The sequence below is a fragment of the Diorhabda sublineata genome, chromosome X (genome assembly GCF_026230105.1).
Source record: "Diorhabda sublineata isolate icDioSubl1.1 chromosome X, icDioSubl1.1, whole genome shotgun sequence".
Taxonomy (NCBI): Eukaryota; Metazoa; Arthropoda; class Insecta; order Coleoptera; family Chrysomelidae; genus Diorhabda; species Diorhabda sublineata.
The window spans coordinates 33979169-34001078 of record NC_079485.1 but is presented as its reverse complement, the minus strand read 5'-3'; the positions used below and the strand labels follow the sequence as shown (position 1 = coordinate 34001078).

Here is a 21910-nt window from a genome sequence, read left to right as displayed (position 1 = left end):
TATATTATTTATTCGATTACACTAATACATTTCAGTTTTTCTTTAAGTATGATAAAAGTAAGTACCTATTTCCTTTTGATAATCTATTTTCGATTACTTCTAAGTTTCGCAAAAAAATGACTTTGAAATGGTTATCACGACTTTATCAAATAGTCAATAATAATTATGCTAAAAGCAACACTGAAATTTTATACCTAAGTACTTCCGTCCGATGTCTGATAAATAAGAGGTAGATGTATAGAAAAACTTTGATATAAGTACACTGTTTGAATTTTTTATTACCAAACATTCTTTTAGTTCCGTTCTGACAGGCCTTACAGTTACAGTACAAGTGGAAGACTGGGAACTACAATACCTACCTACAAGAAAGGTAAGAGAATTTTGAACCTAAGAAATAATTTGGCACATACTATATAATTGTAATAATAATAAAATACTGCAAGTATGCAGAATAAATTTAAAAGTTTACTTGTTCAATAACTTTGTGAATAAGTAATAAGTAAAAAAAAACAGCAAATTAGGATAGGTAATTTTTGGTCAATATATGTAAATTTTATTTTGAACCATTCTATTTTTTTCATTTTAATTATTATCAGCGCCAAAATGGTTATAAAACAATACATTTGTTTAGAAATTTAATCCTTTTTGTGCCCCAAAATAAATGTATCATATAAATATGTTATGGAAGGAGCAGTCAAGAGACTTTTAATACAATACGTGACAATTAATACAAGTCTTATTTAATAAATAAGTTTTAAAAAAGTTTCATTGATGTTGTAATCATCAAATTGTCGTAACAACCTTGTTACTTCGAAAGTGAAATTTTTCTTTTATTTTCAGCAAGTTTATTAAATTCTAACAGCTATAAATATGATGGATGATCCATTGCCTATAGGTAAGTTATTCATTGAAAAGATTACATAAATTTTGAACTCGAATATTTTTGCAGAAAAGAGGATATTTATGTTTTGTAACCAAGATTATATTAACAAGATTATGAAACCAATACAACAAATTATCTGTACCAAAAAAATTAGATTCCAAATATGACGAAAATATGTCTTGAAATTAATGAAAAATCAGTGTACTCTCTCGTGCTAGCTTACTCTGAAAAGAACAGGATAATGTCAACTAACTATAATGAAAAAAAATCAAACATATTCCCCGTCTCCCGTACTATATATTATTTTACTATACTGTCACTTTGTTGAAATAAATTTAGCCAATCCCGTCAGCCATGCCTTCAAGTTCTTAAGCAAATAAGTCATTTAAAAAAATCCATGTTTCTATTTCATTTGAAGCAAATGTCACGTTCTAACGTGATCTTATATGGTGTTTGGCTGCATACCGTTACTGTTAACCATTACTACAAAATTTCTATTACGGACCTGATTTACTGTTTACGCTCAACAGGCGTATCGTGGAATTGTGAGTTTCCTGTGTGTAGTGTATATTTCGACAAATAAGTTGTGAATGTTTCGTAGTTCTTTTATTTATGTGTTCAAAGGCGCTTTTTAATGATTTTTCGGAAATTGGTAAGTGAATTAAATATATTTTTGATTGAAATTGAATCAATTCATGTTATAAATAATTTATTGCTTTATATTTCTTGAAAAACAACTTATTTGAACTGATTAAATGTAAATTTTTATATTTAAACTAGATATTTACTTGTTGATTTGACATTTGTCGGCTTTTGTTTATTTTGTATTTAAAAGCGAGTTATATTCAATAACTTATCACTTTTTCGATTTCTTCATATTACTTATATTATTTTCATAAGTTTAAACATTAATGAAGAGGAGGTTACATACCCACATTGTGAAGGTGTTTGCAACCATGAAAATGAATTAGTGTTGGAATAGACTTTGATTTTCACATCAGAACATCACAAAATTATCTTAGACAATCATTAGTGATTTAATATTTACATTATTATTTACTCCTTCGTACAAATGAAGCAAAAAACAGATATAAATACAGGTAAGCAGTACTTTATTTTTAAGCCATACTTCCGATATAAAATCTAGGTACTTATTTTCCTCAGTATATCGTTTTTGTTACCATTTATTACTCGTTTTAATATGTAGACTTTGGATATAATTATCTATTTAATTGTGTACAGTAGTTACACTGGCGTCAGCAATACAGTTTCAATTGGTTGACTTTTTACACATAAAAAATTATTTTTAAAAATATAGACAACTACCAATTTATTTTAGCTAATTATTATAAATATTCATTAGTTTTGGGTATTACTCGATAATCTTGCATCAAATTTTTAGACTATTTTTTTCATTATTTTCGAAATATTTTTCATTAGAAACGCACTATTTACAAGGAAGTCCGACATATTTATAGAATACGCCCTTCCAAGAAAACCATGTCAGTGATACCTTTTGATATTTCATGACTTGAAGGGTACAAAAGATAAAAAATAGTTCCTTCAGAGTTAAAAGTAATAAAATGTTCTTGGGTATGTTGGTACTTATTTCACCCTTCAAAGATATATTATTATAATTTGCGGTTTTGTTAATTTTATGTTACATCTTGTATGTTATTTAGGTGATGATGTTATCAAATATGTAGAAGTTAATATTTATTAATTTAACAGTTTGGATTTAAATTACACTATTTAAGTTTAGCTATAATATTGGAAATTTATACAATTTGATTCACAATTTTTCTAGACTTCGTCAGAAATTCGTGATATTGTGGATTATCTTGGTGCCAAAACAGTCTTAAGAAAAATTGAATTGCGATATTGAAGTGAATATCGTTCTCATACTGAAACGATTATTTTAGTCATAATATCCTTACACTAGCCACATTAAAATTAAGCGTTGATGACTGCTTAGTACGAAGCAAATCTTCCATCCCATTTTGACCGATTTTAAATACACTCTAGCAGTCTACCAGTCGTGAAGAGTGTGAAGCAATTTCTCCTCACATTATTTTTTAGTGATACTCGGACCCATAAGAAAGAGAAATACGTGAAAGAACACAAATTGGTAATTAATTTGAATTTTGGAAAAGAAAAAGTCAGTTGGAATAATATCAGAAAAATATTATGGTTGTTCGATAGGGTTTGCAGGATTGGCCAGAAACTCGTGACATTGTTGGTTATCTTGGTACCAAGCAGTCGTTTCAATTGGCAACAAATGTTCGCTAGATAGAAATTTCACTGGCTATCCTTCTCAAAATATGTTTTAAGTCATAAAGTGTGTACAGGGGAGCTATACAAACTTAGTAATAGAAAGAATCGCTCTAAAAAACTTAGAATAGACAAAATTTATGTAAATATTGATAGGAAAGTTTATTCCAAATACATTGTGATAAATACCTAATTGGACACGGTGCCTAACAGTTAGGCATCGGTAAAAATAAGAGACTAAAAAAATCGGGGAATTACTAATGACACCATGAAGTAATTAATTGAAATTATTATAACATTATACAAATTTCAGATTTCAAATTACATTAATTTATTTTCTTCCACAGAAAATAGTGAACTAATGAAATTTGACTCATACGTTAAACAGGTCAGATGTTAACAAATTATTAGTCAACGAGTCTTCCGTTTTAACACACAAAAAATAGATACATTATAGTTTTTCTTAATTTTTTATGTAATTACCAATAATTGATGTAAATCATAAAAATATAATTTTAACAGATTTTGTGAGGATTTGAAAGTTATTTTAATACAATAGATTTAGTAATTAGAGTAATTGCATTAATCACATATCGAAAATCACTATCACTTATATATTTATTAAAAACGTTGCCAATTTCATTAATCATATTAACTAGGACACTCCATATTATCTAAACAAAAAATGAACCATACATTGGCAACATTCAATAACATCTTGTAGGAAGTATCTTGTAACCAAGATTCAAGGTTGATTACTAATTTCTACCTAGCGTAGGTCTCATTTTATGCAATTATTTTTGCATTTTTAATATGTCCTTTAAAATAAACAGAAGTGCAACTTATTATCCCTAAAATTCAAAAGATTAAAAAAAAAGAACGTATGTGAAAAATAATAAATTCGTAGATACATTAAAGATGCAGCATATTTCCACTAGACAAATAACAGAAGGAGTACTAACATAAAGCAGAGAACAACATATTGGCATAGTTTTGTAACAATATTTTTATATAATAAGGAGAAATGTTAGCTGGAAAATATTGCATTACAGATATGAACAGTGTAACTACGACAAATATTTGGGAAAGATAATTTATACTTTCCGAGCTAAAACGAAACAGTGTGGATTATTATTACTTAAGGTTGAATTCCTTGATCAGCATATGTTGGTAATCTACCCTTTTGGGCAACGAGAATATGAATAGGCTATATTAACGCATATTCAAAAATTTGCGTAATGTCACAGGAGGTAAATTCCGATATTTCTCATTATTTAATCACAGAAAATTTTTAAAATGAAATGTTCATCAGTATAAAAATATCAATTCTTTTTAATTCTTGTCTTAAATTTTTCTGTCATAATAACAACGTCAACAACTGTAATTCGTCCAGATGAATGCCTTGCTGTTCACCGTCCAGTATCCCTTGGCTTAATCTGTTCATATAGAAGAAGCTAATAACTCATTAAATATAATTGTGTTACCAATAGATAAATGTGTAATTAATTATCATCATCTAATTATTCAAGTAAATAATGGTTCAAAATATCATTAATTACCCACATGGGTCACTATAAACAATTAGGGAGTCGTTATTGCCACCAATAAAAGAATAACAATGGTTGTGAAGTTACTCAAATGTTCGGTTATTCAAGATCTATAAATAAATTACTACGAGAAAGGAAGAGCTTTTTAGGTTTATTATGATAATCCTCATGTTCCAAGTAACATTAAAATATTGACATTCATAATAGTAAAGTGCCTGTTATCCTCACATCACTATCTGAAAAATAAATAGGCTGAAAATAATATTCCCCCTGTTCTGCGCTGTTTGCAAATTTATCAAGAGATAAAATATCACATAAATTGAGTTGAACAGAAATATAAACAGGCATTACAGTAAAATTATTAGTAGATGTATTATAGTGGGTACTTAATAAGTAATAATTTATAAAGGTTGTGAGGGACAAAATAACAACAAATTTGATATATTATCCATACTGGTCAGCGTTATCTAACATGGTTTTTGATTTTTGCCAGGCCTTATATTTTGCGTAAATGATGATAGTTATTTCGTGTTTTTCGTCTGACTTGGACTCACCGATAATTCGATTAACAGTTTGTAAGGCTAACACCAGAAGCAGCCGATACAAGTTTTCATTTTTAAAATAAATATTCAACGTTATTTAAAAATACTTTGAGTTTAAAATGAAAATAAAATAAATGAAAAAGGTCAAAATCATTACATTTACAAAAATCTAATAGTGTTGATTGATGATAAAATCAATGATTAAAAATGACATGATTTACTGTTTTGAACTCATTTTGATAGATATTTTGGACACACTTTAATCATTGGTTGAACAAAGAAATTTTGATATTCTAATTCCTTCGTTTCTTGAAACAAAAATAACAATCTTATTCAAATTTTTGTTATCATTCATTATAGGTGGAGATGTTACGCATAGAAATTGCTTTTCTGGTCCATACATCATTATTATAGAGCGATTTCTTCCTAATTCATAGAATGAAAAACGTTGTCATGCCAGATCACTACATTTAGTTCGATGTTTAAGTTTGTATTCGAAATTTATACAGTTTTAGGAATGTTTGGTGTAACATATAGGGTTTAGTGAGTGTTAAGGGCGTCGGTTATTCATGGTAGTGATTGTTTATGAAATGAAAGTGTATATTGGATTGTAAATTATAAGATGTTTTGCATTTGATTTTTATATCGAGAGCTATGAATCGAAGTTAAGTAAAAGTTCCATTCTCCTAAAACTCTAAAAAACTAGCAACAACTTTAGGGTTATGATAGAGTGACTCTGAAACTTAAGAGGAAAATATCTGAAATATTGTTCAATCTTCCTTCTTAGTTTTGTAGCACACATATATAAATATATGAATTCATAAATATATAAGTTATATAAATTTTAATTTTTGCATTTATGTCTGTACTTTATGTATATTTTAAAGCATACTTGCCATTATATTAAGTTCTTATAAATATGATAAAACTCCATACGGCTCAATTTTATTTTTTCCCTTCAATGCTCCATTTTCCTATGAAGGCAGAGTTATTATTGTAGTCCCAGGTTAAAAAAAACAGCATTATTTTTCATTCGATTGCGTTTCTTTTGCTTGAATTATGTTAGGCATAGTATCTCTTTTTCTCACCCATTCCGTTGTGTAACGATAAAACTTTTTCTTCATGTGCAATATAATTATATTATTTACAACTCGTTGTATGACATTATCTATTGGATGATAAGTAAGAAGCTTTTTTTAAATTTGTTCAATAATCGATAATAAAGAAAGAGGATAGTATAATCGGAATTTGATTGTTTAGGTTTGGAGAAGCCATAATCGTTTCCATTCCATAGTGATTGAGGAATTGAACATCATACTATTACCACGAAATTTTCTTCTTTCGAGAATTCTGTTTCCAGTCAGTGGCTATTTGAAAATATGTCTGTAGTTAATTTAATGTAAAAACACGTTGATGGATTTTAACTTAAAAAATGGTATAAACTTTCAATAAACTATCAGAACAAGATTTTTTATAACTGGGGCATCATTGATCCTAATTTAAGGTAAAATGCAACAAATCAATTATATACAATTTAATTTAAACGCTATTAAAATTATGATAACGATTAATTCTTCAGTAGTTCACTACTAAAAATTTTGACCCACTTGTAAGCGAACCTTCTCCGTTTCTTGTGTACCCACAGCCCACATTTTGAAGTTACACGGGTAAATAAATAGTCGATCATATACTAAATATTCCATAATTATCAGTGTCGTACACAAATTTTTCATCCGAGTAATTTTAAAATTGTTATATAAAATTAACTTCTCGTTACCGTTAGTTACTTATGTAGTTATGTTAGTTACTTATGTAGCCTCTCGAAGCAAATTGACTGGCTATAAATAAAATGCTAGCGATAAAAATAAAACTCTTGACTATCTCTGTCTACGCCGCTGATAATTATATGACCTCTGCAGTTATACTTTCCATACTATCTACCAAATCCATATATCAGATTTCTATTTTATGTTATTGCTTACTAATATGAAAATAATAATGTACATATTTATATTTGCTCTGAGCATGAAATGAAGGTCGGCGATCTGAAGAGATGAACTTTGAATGGACTGTTGATCTTGGTAATGCATTAATAAATTAAATATTTCATGTATTCCATTAACTGAAGAGTTTGAATTTGAACTTAATTTAGATTTAGGTCGCGATGAATATTTACACACATATGTGCGATTTTTTTGCATTATAACTTATCCCACCTTATCTTTGATACTCTCTAGTTCTAGTTTCGTGATTTTGATTGAGATAATGCCCTGCATGGTTTTTAGTGTGTATTCGATGAGACAAATAGTATTGTTAATAGAAAGTTAATAATGAGATACAATGACACTGAAATATAGGTTTCAGGATTTAAAGATATTTTATTGGCTGTTTACCCTGTTAAAAAAATAGCTTTTGATTATGACAAAGAGCAGACAGTATCTGAAAAAAATAGCAGGGTTTCGAAGGAATGGTAAAAAAATATACAGAAGTTTAAATGAAGGGCGTAATGTGATGAAAATTTGCTAGGATTCCAATGTAAAAGACAAACATGAACCTTTTCTAGATGGTTCATTGTCATTTTTGAAAGCCTTATTGAGAAAGGAAAAACGCCAACCTATTTGGTAGCGAATCAGAATTTATCGAAGGAGGTTTAAACGAGTTTGTCGTGTGGTGTATAAAATTTACCTATAAAAACGTGTGATGAAATAAGAGCAGACTATGTAGAATCTTGAAAATAGTTATGATTTTCTGTTTTTTCTCTGGAAAATAGCTGCAGACTCTCAAAAACGAAGTTGAACAAGATGTGTGGGATTTTCAAATTACTTTTATCTGACTTCAGTATTTATTCGTTCATTTTCATATTCTAAAGAAATACAATGTCTTATAATAAATCTCTACTAGCGAATGTGTGAAATGGAATTTGAGTAGTTCTGTTCGTATTAATACGGTTCTTCACCGAAACTATGTATGCTGATAGTATGATCGATTTGATGAATGTTTTTGCTTTTAGTGTACGTTTATTTTTCTTATGTCTGTAGTATATATTTATCGTGTATCCTATTCATTATATAAAATTTTGATAAGAGATTAAATGATTAAATAAGTGTTAATCATCATTTATGAAGGGTCGAAAAAAAAAATGTAAAATTGAGACAATAGGTACCGAAAATTTTTTGAAAAGATTTTAGTGTGGTGTGAGGTTTCATGAAATATTGAGTTTTTCATTGGAAGTTACGTACTGAAAGTACTTCATATTATTTATAACATCATTAGAATGATATTTTGAACTAGTCTTAATAGGCCTCATTTTCTGAAAAAAACTTCGATATCCTGACAGGATCAATTGTGGGCACAATGCAAAAGGCAGGTGAAACGAATGTTAAATAAAATCCTGGAACATCATGATCAGCTATTAATTTTATAAATCAATCTCCCTGCTGTAGGAAGGCATAAAACTATTCATTTGTTTTCATTTTGAATAAAACAAAATTATTATAGCGATTGAATACGTTACTTTAAAATGAATTGTATAAAAGTGTATAAAAGAAAAATAAGGACGAAGAAAATTCTACATGTATTTCAATAACTTTTTTCAAATCCGTCTTGACATAATTTTTAAATAACTACGGATAGTTAAGTTTTTTTGGTATTGTTTGTTTTGATGAATTACTAGCAGTTGATTGATTTGAAAATGCCAAAAAAATGTAATATAAATTGTAAGTAGTTGAAGAATAGTTAAAATAAAAGTGATACTTTTAATAATTCTTAATATTCAATTTAATCAAAACGTTTTGAAACTCTCATAGTAAATTTTGCAATTTAAATTAATTGATAGTGGAGCGCTTGGTGATTTTGACTTCAAATTTTTGCAATAGAGAACAATTTTTTTTTTTAAATGGGAAGTGGTATAATATGAAATGAACTTTTTTGTACTTCAACTATTTCCAGTTTTCTGTTTTTGATATTTTGTTAATTATCTATTATTTACTTGGTTTAATCTTTTTAGGCATTCTAAAATTATATTTGAGGACTGGTAAAATTGAACTAGAATACTGCTGATCTTTTGTACATAATGACTATGTTCGGTCCAAGATAATGTCTTTTTATGTTCCCACACATTTTCCAATTTTGTTGGTTTTCGATTAGGTGTTAATTAAGAACCACAAATTATTGGTATTTGTGACAATTGTATTTGAAAAAGATGTATTTAATGAATAGAAAAAAGTATGGAGCTAAATATGCTTTCATTTCTCTTTTGAACTAATTAATACATTGACCTAAATCATTAGGTTAATCCGAATCGTATTCAGGGTGCTCCCGTTTTTTCAAACGATAATGAATTTGCACCAGAGGTCGTCCACAACTTTGCAGACAAATATAATTTTCACCTGTTTGGTTTCATATTATTTTTTTGTAATATCATAATTAGAACATCTGTGCTTCGTCTACATTGTTATTTAAAGTAAGTTTAAATTTTATATTCATTATTAAAATGATAATTCTGCACATTCCGTTGTTTGTATAAAAAGATTAACAGCTCATTACTCTTAAAGTGTATTTCTATTTATTCAATTCTGATTTCATAGACGTTAATCGTGATTTATCGAAAATATATTCCTTTAGGTATGCTTACTGATTCAGTTTCCTAATTCGATACAATTTCCTAATTTTTCTTTTCAAATTTTCTAATCAAAATAGGTACCGGGTAAACAGAAATATCGTTCAATACTAACTAAGTGATTTATAAGAACAGCAGCTTTAAAAACATTGAAAATGCCAAATGTAGAACCTCCTGTCCTAAAATAGACGTATCCCTAATTTTCCATAATTTCATATAATCAGGGTATCATTTTATTCTTAATATGTTTTTTCATTAAATTGGTGTCATTTATGATTCTACTAATAGATTCATTAACTAGATTATTTCTGCAATGTTGACTTATTAGGATATCCAAACGGAAGGGTTAGTTGGACAGAGAAGATATTATATTTAATGTTGAATATCGTCATGTTGAAGGGTGTGGTAAGGATTTTACGTCTGATTTTTCTTATACTCCGATGAAGATTTTTTTATGTATATAATACTAAATTTCATTTAGTACTAATTGCATTATTTAAACAGTGAAAATTTTCTGATTAGGTTATCGACACAATTAGAATGTGTCATTCATTTTCATTGAACATATCCTTTTCTAAGTACTCTTGCGAGTTGAATTGAAATTTCAATCCATCGAAATACAAGTATTTATTTATACTAGGGCGGTTTGGTATAAGATTAACATTTCTTTGGTTGACAATACTTTAGTTATAATTTTAGTTTTCACCAAAAGTTTTTATACATCTGACATATAGATTAGTTTCAATACTTATATAAAAAAATATGTCTTTGTTTTTGAGTTAATATGCACAAAAAAGATTTTCGAGTGTTAATTAAATATTTTTATGTGAAAAATCAATTGAAGAAATTATGGACAAGTTAGGTGAATATTATCCTATAAAATTTTCTTCCTATGGAATCATTTGTAAGTGGTTCTTTGTTTTTAAAGGTCGCCATATGAACACAGATGATGTTGAACGCCCGAGACCATTAATGTAAATACTTAAGAAATGCTTGACGAAATTCCTGCACTTGTACTTAGCTATCGTCAAATAAAAGTACATAAGATTACTAATTATGTAAATATTTCAACCGAATGGGTATGTATGAAAAAGCTACCTGCAAGGTGAGTGCCGCGATTGCTTAATGGTGATCGAAAGCTTGGTCGTTTCGAAATCTCAATCATATATCTTGATAACTTCACACTTAATCCAAGTAAATTTTTTTGTCCATATGTCGCGGTAGACATGGACTCACCATTATATCACAGAAAAAGAAATACATTCGAAACAATGGAGATGCTCTCTAGAAAGCAAAATCATTTTTTCGGTCAATAATGTCATGGCCACAGTATAGTAATTGGGGAATAGTAATACCTCCTTTCATAAGACCACAAACTTCTATAGGTTACTGGACACTACCATCCTAAGAACATAGAAGAAACTTACCACAGTTCTTCTCGAAGGAAACCGCAAAAAATCTTCTTTGTGAGTGTGAGGCAGTCCATAGACAAATGCTATGATACTTGTATTCAAGCCTCTTAAAACCAGAATTGAAAAGCCGCAAAGTGTTCAGACATATAGCTCACTTAGCAGAGTCGTTGCTACCTGGCTTGTTTAGAGTCCGGAGTACACAATAGATCAATAGGTCAAAGTGGTAATGAGGTAGATTCACGACCTTTACGTCGTAGCTCATCTAATCTAATACCTTTTGCTGTCGAATTTAAAAATAAACGAATACCATTGGTAAAGGAAAACGTTGTTCGTTTGTTAATTTTTTTGAATGGTTTGAAAAAATCAGAAAGTTGCTAGGTTGAGTGTGTACAGTTAGAAAATTATACTATAAATAAAGTTTTTCATATTAAAGTAACTTTTCATTGAAAATTTAATTCTTCGTCAAAGCGCCCTTGTATTATCTAAGACAATGTATCATTTACATTCTACATATATTGGAGTAATCAGTTTCTACAGTTTGACTTTTAAACTGCATCGTATTTCAGAAACCGTGAATATTTTATTGATAATAATTGTGTGGAATAATATTATATTGATTGTCACAGGGTACATACAATATTTTTAGTTTAGACTTAGATATTAGTTTTGTTCAATTCTCTGAATTTAACGTAAGTAAAAGCATAAGCTTTAAATTAGAAACCATTGTGATATTTTTTGATAAATCAGGTAGTCGTTATAATTTCATCGAAAAATCTCTATCACCTTTGTGCAAGGTTTATAAAGGGTTGTTTTCAGGCGAAATCAGAAAAAATCCTATTCACTGAACATTTGTTTATAGGATTAGCTTAGGTTAGCTAGAGGTTTCAAAGGCCAGAAATATTCCTGTAATTTTGATAGAAAGTCGTGAAGATTGAAGTCGGTATATAATCTGAATTAAACTTTACATTCCATGAGACTAAAGAAAGGAAGCAGTTTCAGAATTTTCGAAGTATCAGCAAAGTAGTAGTGTTTTTCAGAATTACTTATTACAGACAAAGTTTCTTTTTTTAGTTTTCTTTAGTTTGAAATAGGAAATTACACTTGCTAAGAAGACTTTTTTATTAAGGAGATCGCATGTTTTGCAAAGCAATGAGAAACCTTTTGTAGTCAATGTATCAGTTTTGACGGAATGAGTCGATATGCACAGTAGTCTTCACTGATTATATCCACAAAATTGTAAAAGTATTCCATTCTCGATATTTCATTAAACTGTCTTTATGTAAATTGACAAAAAGTAAATTAAAAAATATATTTATTGCACATTTTATACTACTATTTAAAATTTATAACTCATTTCCTTTTTGTGCAAATGCTTACTTTTTCATTTTCAACAGTTTTTTTCGGTAGGTTTGTATACCATTTAAATTTAATATTTGTTGAGTAGTTGTTTATATGTTAACAATCTTGATAATTTCATATGTCAACTTTAGGTCTAAACATAAGAACCATTTGTACCATCTGCTTTATTCGTAAACATGGTACTTCCTTACCTTATTTATCTACGCTAAGATTGCCGTACTCACGTTTCTATCATGTAAAATTATAGTGGCAGAAAAGAAAGATGATATGGGAATTATCTTTTTTTGTTATGCGATTTTTCCCAGACATTGTTTCAATTTGTTTGTATTCTTTCATAAAACAATAACTAGGAAGGTAGGTTTGCACGTTAATGTGGATTCTACCAACATTCATTTTTATTATACATACATCCAAATAAAATATAATGTTACGAACAAGTGATATGGGCACTAGAGCCGGTCCTGTCAGGTTGTAGTGGAATTCTAAAATTCTTTTGAACTAATTTCTAGGAAGATCTATTTATTTATTTGTTTTGTTTCTTTATTTCATAGAACTTTTGAGAATTTTTTTTTAGTGTATGAATAAGTTTGTTTAGCGAAGTTCACGATTATATGCACAGGACGCTTAGATTAACCCATCCAAAAACCTTATGGCTTCATAAAATAAGGTTAGAATCATACATGAAGAAATTGATGAGAGCAAACTTGTTCACATCGTCAGCATGATCAGAGGTATGGTTGAGAAGAAGCCAGGAAGATGCGATGCTCGAATTGTGGAGAGCTAGCGCATGTACGGAATTCGTGTAAGCGTCTTAAGAAACACAGACGCAGGTAAAATAGAACGGGTTGGCTACGTGGAGACAAAACTGACCCCGTTCCAAAAACCCTGACATACTGATAGCTTCTCCTAGATTTCGCAATGGCAGTGTATATGTGAATGAAGAAGTGAATGGGAGGAAATATACCCTGCTAGTAGACACTGGAGCAACTAGAACCATCATAAGACCAGATCTGATTAGCTAGTACCAACCAGTATTCGACTACAGACTGCCACAGGTGAGAATCCAATTGGGAATTGGAATTGGTACAGGAAAGTTTACACATAAGGTTATCGTAGCTGACATTGAAGATACGTTTCTGGGAATGGACGTAATGAATCTTCATGGTGTCCAATTGGGCTTTAGGAACAAAACCATTAAATCTGTACAGGAAGATCTTGTACTAGAGAGGAATCTGGAAAAATTATTCGAGAGGAGAAAGTAATAGAACCATCTACTAGTCCATGGGTGTCTCCATTAGTACTCGTCAAGAAAAAAGATAAAACTACGATATTCTGTATGGACTATCGTCAGTTAAACAATGTTACGAAGAAAGACAGCTATCCTATTCTCCGAATTGACGATATACTGGGGACTTTAGCTGGCAGCAAGCTGTTTCTACGTTGGACCTGAAGTCCAAGACCTATTCGGGTTTTGTAACGTGCCGGCAACATTTGAAAGTTACCTTAGAAAACATGCCTAATTTTTTTGGATGACATTGTCGTAGTCAAGCGACTTTAAGCTGCCCAACTCATGTTAAACTCAAAGAAGTGCCAGTTATTCTAAAACCGAATCAACTATCTAGGCCATATAGTGAGCAATGAAGGAGTTGCTCCATACAGCAATGGCAGCAACCAACCGATAAATATCAAGTTAGGAGTGTCCTTGGACTTTGCGCGTACTCGAATATTCATAAGAAAATTTGGAGATGTTGCCAAGCCTCTGATGGCAGGCAAAAAAGAGTGCTGGTTAGTGAAGTCCGTGGAACACTTTTACCAGTATATAGAAGGAAGTTACTTATTCCGTCTAATCATGCAGCACTCAGTGGTTGATACAGTTCAAGAATCCCGAGTGCCAGGTCGCTAGATGTATTGAACGTCTTCAAGACTATAATTTTGATATCCAACATCGAGCCGGTGTCAGCCGTAGAAATGCCGACGCCCTATCTAGACGACCGTGCTCAGCAGACTACTCCCCCACTGTAACAAAGCCTATTCAAAGAAAGCCCTAATTTTAAGAACTACAGTGGTCAACGAAGAATTGTCACCCACAAGGAACAAAGAGGATCAGGAGAATGATCATAACCTAAAAATGATTCGGCAATCGATGAAAGAAAATGGGCAACTTATCTAGCAAGAAGTGTCAAGATTCTCAAGGCTCTAAAGTTATATTGGGCTCAGTGGAACTCCCTTGGCATGGAAGGAGGCCTTTCGAAAAGAAACCTTGGAAACGATTCCAAGGTGAGAAGACATCTAGTTATTCCAAGAACAAGCGTAGCTGAAATACTGAAAAGTAGGTTGAAATTTATGCGATCCCGATTCAAGAGGCCACAACTGTTGCTGAAGTATTGATGAAAGAATTTATCAGCCGATATGTGTGCCCTTGGAAGTCCACAGCGATCAAGGAAGAAACTTCGAGAGCCATATGTTTCAGGAAATCTGTAACCAGCTGGGAATGAAGATGACCAGGACGACCGCATTACATCCACAATCAGATGAAATGATCGAGAGAATCCGGTATTAATGAGTCCCCCAGTGAAACACCTGCGAAAATTCTGGAAACCCGACAATAATCCAACAAAATCGACTAGCACCGTTTGAAGGAGACCATGACCAATAGGAGGGAGGGGAACCAGTTGCGAGAAGAGCCTGATCCTTCTTTCGAAGGATTTATGGATACGTATGGAGGTCACTACAGAACAACATCAAGATTTGTTCGGTCTGCTTGAAAATTATTCGCTGGCCTGCAACATCTCTGCCCGTATAAAAAACGCACGAGGATTAACATCTTCCGGAGAAGGTTTGGTCGGTTAGAGAAACTTAAAGAGCAGATCCCAGTCCCCGACAAGATGCTGAGAATCAAACACTATCCGCGATACATCTTTTACCTGGTAATCAAAAATGAATTTCAAGATAAATCCACCTATCGCGATGTCTGGGAAACACTTCAAAGAAGAAACTAGTTATGACACTTACATATCAATTTGCAGCTATCCGGTTGTAGCGGAATTCTAAAATTCGGCGACGGCACGGCATGTTTGATATACCCGAAATTCGATTGATTTTTGTTTTTTATATAAGATTTTATCATAGCAGGTGTTTTGTTTCCATTATTTATTTTTAACTAATTTCTAGCAAGGTCTATTTATTTATTTGTTTGGTTTTTTTAGAACTATTGGAAATTTCTTTTTGAGTATATGAATGAGTTTGTTTAGCGGAATTAGTCAGTTTATAATAAATAGTCATAGGGAACGGAACAAAATAGAAAAGTAATCGAAGAATTCAAATAAATCATAAGTTAATTAAGTGTTAGTGCAAAGTTGATTATTATAAGTTAGTTAAGTGTAGTGTAAAGTCTTTAAATAAATTAAAAATGTAAGAGACAGTGTTTATAAATTCACCGTACGAATAGAAAGAGTGTAAATTAATAAGAAAATCATAAAAAAACATAATCCCGCAAATTCTTTCATAGATATCAATATATTATTATTCATAATTATATTAATATATAATGATTGACGTGGATTATATGACAGAAAAATGTAGGCAACAATGAAAAACTTAATGTAGAGGATATCAATTTTAATAGGGTCGAAGTATCAGATGGGAAAGGAATTAAAAAATATGTGAAAAAATATGAAATGAAAAGACCATCAGGTGATCGACACCATGACCTAAAATTACACAAAGAAAAAACTGAAATACAAGTGGATGCATAGGAACTAACAGCCATAGAATACATAAAGCGTACAGCAACAAGATAATACAGAAAATAACTAACAAAATCATCGAAACAACGGATAAATATCAAAAAAATTGAACTAGCAGCACCAACAGTAAAATGGGGAAATATGGACATCTAATTTTACATTCAGATTCACCACTTTTATTAACTGCAGCATACGTGTAATAAATTCTTTTATTTAAATTCACATTTAAGTACCATTAGTACAAAAAGCCTGTAAATTTTGAAAAGAATACTATAACCTTAAGTACTTGAGGGTTTTTTATCTTATCTTAACTTTTAATACGAAGCTGTTTTTAAGTAAGCCATATACACGTTACACTTAACAGGTTACATGTACAAGTTTGCCTTCGTACATCAACTGAACGTCGCGTCGCCGTCTGTAGCGTGTATATGTCGTAGGTTAATAGAAAAGTTCGGATTTTAGCTAATATCCCAGTGCAATAGGCAGTTGGCTGATGGCGCGTCACGCATGCCTATTCTCCCGGAATATTAGCTAAATGCCGGAAAATAGATTATTCGTCAAAAAACGACCAAGCGTTTGTCTGTTCTCCTGGGACTTTAACTAAAATTCGGATAATAGAGTATCTATTGAAAATGGCCAAATTGTGTAGGAATGCTTGTCATCTTTTATGTATTTGTCTGCTTGGCATACTGTAACTTTGTTCACTTATCTATTTGGTACAATGAATATTGTTGAAAACAAAAAATTTCATCATTGTTCAAAATTATCGCACAACTACAAAGATTGATATTATATTGAATTTTTTCTGTGAATTTAGCTCATTGATAACGTGTATAGAAGTAATTGAATATTAGGGTGATCATGTCCTAGGAATTTAAAAAATTTAAAATATACAAAAAATTATAATGTAAGTAATTAATAACTAAACAGACGAAGAATCAGATAATCATAACTCCTAATAATTTATTAAGCTTTAATCACCTAATCACAACAGTTTTTATCTTCCGCGAAATAATGGTACATTAAGAAAACCGTACATTCGACATGATATATCCAGTTTATTCGGTGTTCATCTGTTAATTGAATCGTTCGAATAATCGACAATCACTGTTGTGTTATCTCTGGCAGCAAGTTGGTGAGAGATTTTGGCTTATTTTAGTCTTCGGGAAGTAAAGGAAACATTCTGACAGCTGCGAGTTCACTACTTATTTTACATTTATTAAGTTTTGTAAAAATCACGAATAAGTTTTATTTTTGGCCACATTTTGTGACGTATGATCAAGTTTTAATCTTGCTACTAATAGAAATATAAAAAAAATCTTTCTTCTAGTAAAGTTGCAGCTCTTACTTACTAATTAATGCTCAAATGACATTCTTCAAGGAATTTGTTAATTGTTCAACTTAAGTACTAATTTTGTATGACTGAAAATGGTTTCAAAATTGAAACTTGATATAATAATGCGCGAAAACTAGAGAGACATGAGCAGAATAATTATGGTGTCAGGTTATGACACACTGTAGTCAAAATAATCTAAAAGTTGCAAGAATATTATTTATTTTACATTACAGGTCGATATTGTTAATGAAGTGACTCTGTGATTTTTTAATAAATTATGCTTTTTACTTGGTGAGCATGTATTCAAATAATGTGGAATATTTTGTCTGTTTCATTGGTTTTGATAAACTTTTCCTCGGATTTCATGTATCGCGAAAACGATTTATCTCAATTCTTCCTTGAACTTCCACCTTTAGTTTCGTAAGTGGGTCAAAATATGTTATCTTGTTTACATTGTTTTGCTAAAACAATGTAAACAAGAAGAAATATTTCTATCAACGTCAATTTGATGAATTGTATGAGTTTAAAAATTTATACAAGCATTAATTATTTCCCAGACGATAAATACATAAGTATTCGTAACTCGGAAAATATATTAAAGTGTATTTAAACCTAAAAAAAATCCACAAAATCAATTACCAACAACTGAACGGATGTCCACGACATCACGTAATTTTACTGAACTGAAATAGATTTTTCCGATCAAATCCAAACGTTAAACCAAAGTTCGTTTCCGAAGAGTTATACTTAAATCAATGTGCTAATTTAAACTATAATCACGACAATCAATATTATGAATATGACGAAATATAATTTGACGAAAACTTCACAAACGATGAAGCTAATCGCGATGAGAATTTTCAAGCAGCTTGTCCATCGGACGGGAAAACATAGAAATAAATATACTTTCAGTTAATCCGCTACCATATATAGAAATTGCAAATCCAAAAATTAAATTGCTAATCGATACTGGTAGCTCTAAATCAATAATAAGACCTTCTATTGCCGAAAAATACTTTCCAGATACAATTTATCATTCTGATACTACTGTATCTACTAGTCTTAGAAATAAAAACGTTAGGTACCGAGCGCTAGTAGTATTTTCGACCGTATTTATTTGGTCAAAAATTCACAATTTTTTCAGATCATAAACCATTGCAATAGCTCATGTCATTAAAAGAGCCCAATTCACGCCTTGTACGCTGGCGCCTTAAACTTAAGGAATTTGAGTACGATATAAAATATTTGAAAGGTAAAAGTAACAAAGCAGCTGATGCATTATCTCGATATCCCGATATAAATGCATTAGGAACTGTGTCAATGGATGTCAATTTAAGTGAAATTGATGAAATAATGAATGAAGAATTTGAAAGAATTAATTCCAGTACTCTCCCGAATATAGATAATTTAGATCTTACAAATATGTTAGATTTAAATAAATCTAACCAAAATGATTCAAATATAAGAAATCTCGTAAGCAATGATTTACCAATTAATTAAAATTAAATATGTATAAAAATCAAATATATCTTAGTAATGGTCAAATAAATACATTTAAGGTTAGAAGAGAGAAAGCATTCGAAAATATTCGTCTATACGTTACATTACCGGTAATTAACATCGAAAATAATATAATAACCTTCATTAAAGAATATATTGACCTCAGAAAAAATTATGCACTTTATTTCCAGAACGAACCCTTGACACTGCACTGCATGTTTAAGAATTCTGCATTTAAATTTACAATGTGTACCAAATCATTAACATATATTCAAACAAAAGAAGAGCAATTAGAAAAAATTAAATATCATCATATATATAAATAAGGTCATAGTTAAGTTAAGTTAAGTATCTCTTAGTTGTAGATATTACTGACCAAAAATGATCGAAGATGTAGAAAATTTTATCAATAACTGTATATGTGCTTAAGAAATAAATATGAAAGGAATCCCCCTGTAGTCAAATTTAGCCTAACACCCACAGCGTCTAAACCGTTTGAGCATGTACATATGGATGTTTTTAAAATTGCAAATAAAAAGTGTTACAGGATTTTCCACAGTAGACTCTTTACTAAATTTCATAGCTCACCATGGACTACCTCAAAAAATAACAACAGATTTCGATTTAGAAGACTTTTGCAAACTTCACCATATAGAATTGCATCATACCACAGCGAAAAATAGCAATTTCAATTCGCCAGTTGAACAGTTTCTTTCAAGTATTTTAGAACATTTTAGATGTATACAGGAAGATAATAAAAATTTGACACCGGATCAAAAAATGAAACACGCGATTCTTATTTATAACAATTCAGTTCATACCGTATCAAAATTCACGCCTTTCGAAATTATAAAAGGACATATAAACAATCCTGACCCGTTTGACGCTTATATGAAAAAATTAAACAACAAAACGAACAAACTAAACAAAAGGTTATAGAGAAATTAAATACAAAAAGGTCCGAACCTTTAGACTATTCAAAACAAAAAACCGCCTACGTAAAAATTAAATTAAGAAATAAGAAACTCCAGAAATTTAAACAATCTAAAATAATCAAAGATAAAGGTATACTGCTTAAAACCGATAAAGGTACGCATCATAAAAGTATTGTCCGAAAATCAAGAAGTAATGTTTGGAAATTGTTACAGGATGTCGACGAGCACGCGAATCCTGATGCTTTACCTGATTCTTCGCGTATTTCAAGCGACCTGTAGTGTAGGTTACGAAAATTCAAAACTTCCTTCTTCCTACCCAATTAGGAAACGCTAGATTAGTTTATAGTAAACATACGTTTTTACATTATTTAGATTTAAGTCAACTTATTAAGCAAATAGATAGTCTAGTTACGCATTTCAAGTACATAAAAAATAGTATTACTACTGTAACCACTACAAACACTATATCCTATCACGCTTTAGCACAAAACATGTTAATAAGAAACGAATATTTGATCAAAATTGTACAGAAAAACTTCGAAAATTTGAATCCTCATATCAGAAATCGAAGAGGCTTACTGAATGACGTAGGTAAAATAAACAAATGGCTATTTGGAAACCTCGATTCAGATGACGAGATAAAATACGATAACGCAATTACTTTATTACAACAAAATCAAAAGAACATTATCCATGAAACTAACCTAAAAATTTCTCTTTATAAGAAACTCATTGATCATTACAATAAGACAATTACTATTTTAAATAAAAATCAAGCAAACTTTAATAATGTATATAACAGAATTGAAACACTAGAAAGTTATCTAACGTTTCAAGGTATGTTGTATCAGATTAATTTAGACTGTCAGTCAACAATAACGTTGATAGATAATATTGAGAAGACAGTTGTATTTTCGAAGTCAATTCTAGAAGTCAATATCGAAGAAACAATCATTCAACAAGTTACAGCAAAAGAAGTCCTGATAATGCCGATTCAACAAGAAAAAATACTTTAAAAATGTCAATCCGATCAATACTTCGAAATAGAAGAACCATTACTAGTGAAAATCCCAAAAAATTTTGAACTATGGATCAATAATCAATGACGAAGAAATTAGTTACTGTAAACCATTTGTCCTGCCTAAATTAGAAACAAACAAATTATCAACTTCAAAACACTACGAAAAATATACAAATCTCAATCTTTTCCAAATCAACGAATTGGCAAGAAAATTGAAGCCGATCTAAGAAATTTCCAATACACAGAGTCATACAACAACAATCGAAAGCCTTTTAGCGATAATATTCATTATTTTAATAGCAGGTGTCTTGTTCAAATTCAAATAACACTAAACTCGAAACTGCTTTAATAAATATATTTTTTTGAAAAGGAATTTTTCGTTAACAAAAATAAAATTTGTGTATCCCCTATTATATGTTATTGACATCGATTATAAATAGAGTGATTAAAATTTCACGCTTATTTGGAATAATTTCGTTACTGATTAATCAATAAGTTACCATCTGATAAAAAAGATCACATTTTTTTAGTGTAAATCAAGAATATTTTTTTTGAGTTTTGCAAAAACGAATTTTATTTGGTAAATTTCCAAATCTGTTAAAGGTAGTTAACTGGTTACTTGATATTTTCATTCATAATATTCATAAAATAATTTAGTTTTTTTTAGAGAATTTTGCAATTATTTTATTTGTTGAGGTTTTATTTCCGATATTGATATTAGATGTTGTTTACATGATCCA

The 21910-nt window shown here is 30.3% G+C and overlaps 1 protein-coding gene across 8 annotated transcripts in view; it reads left to right on the top strand.

Annotated features, from left to right (window-relative positions):
• The first annotated feature begins 151 nt into the window (after positions 1 to 151).
• The window catches only part of LOC130451013 (uncharacterized), a 41653-nt gene continuing 19894 nt past the window's right edge, over positions 152 to 21910 (top strand). For 2 of the 8 annotated variants that reach the window (XM_056789804.1, XM_056789802.1), the window contains exons 1-2: positions 1456 to 1535; positions 1784 to 1983. In XM_056789804.1, the coding sequence (XP_056645782.1) occupies positions 1956 to 1983 (28 nt within the window). In that variant the 5' untranslated portion in view covers positions 1456 to 1535; positions 1784 to 1955. Of the gene's footprint in view, positions 230 to 294; positions 371 to 840; positions 896 to 1370; positions 1536 to 1783; positions 1984 to 21910 lie in introns of those variants that run through there. The other 6 variants (XM_056789806.1, XM_056789805.1, XM_056789803.1 and 3 more) reach the window with 6 other exon arrangements.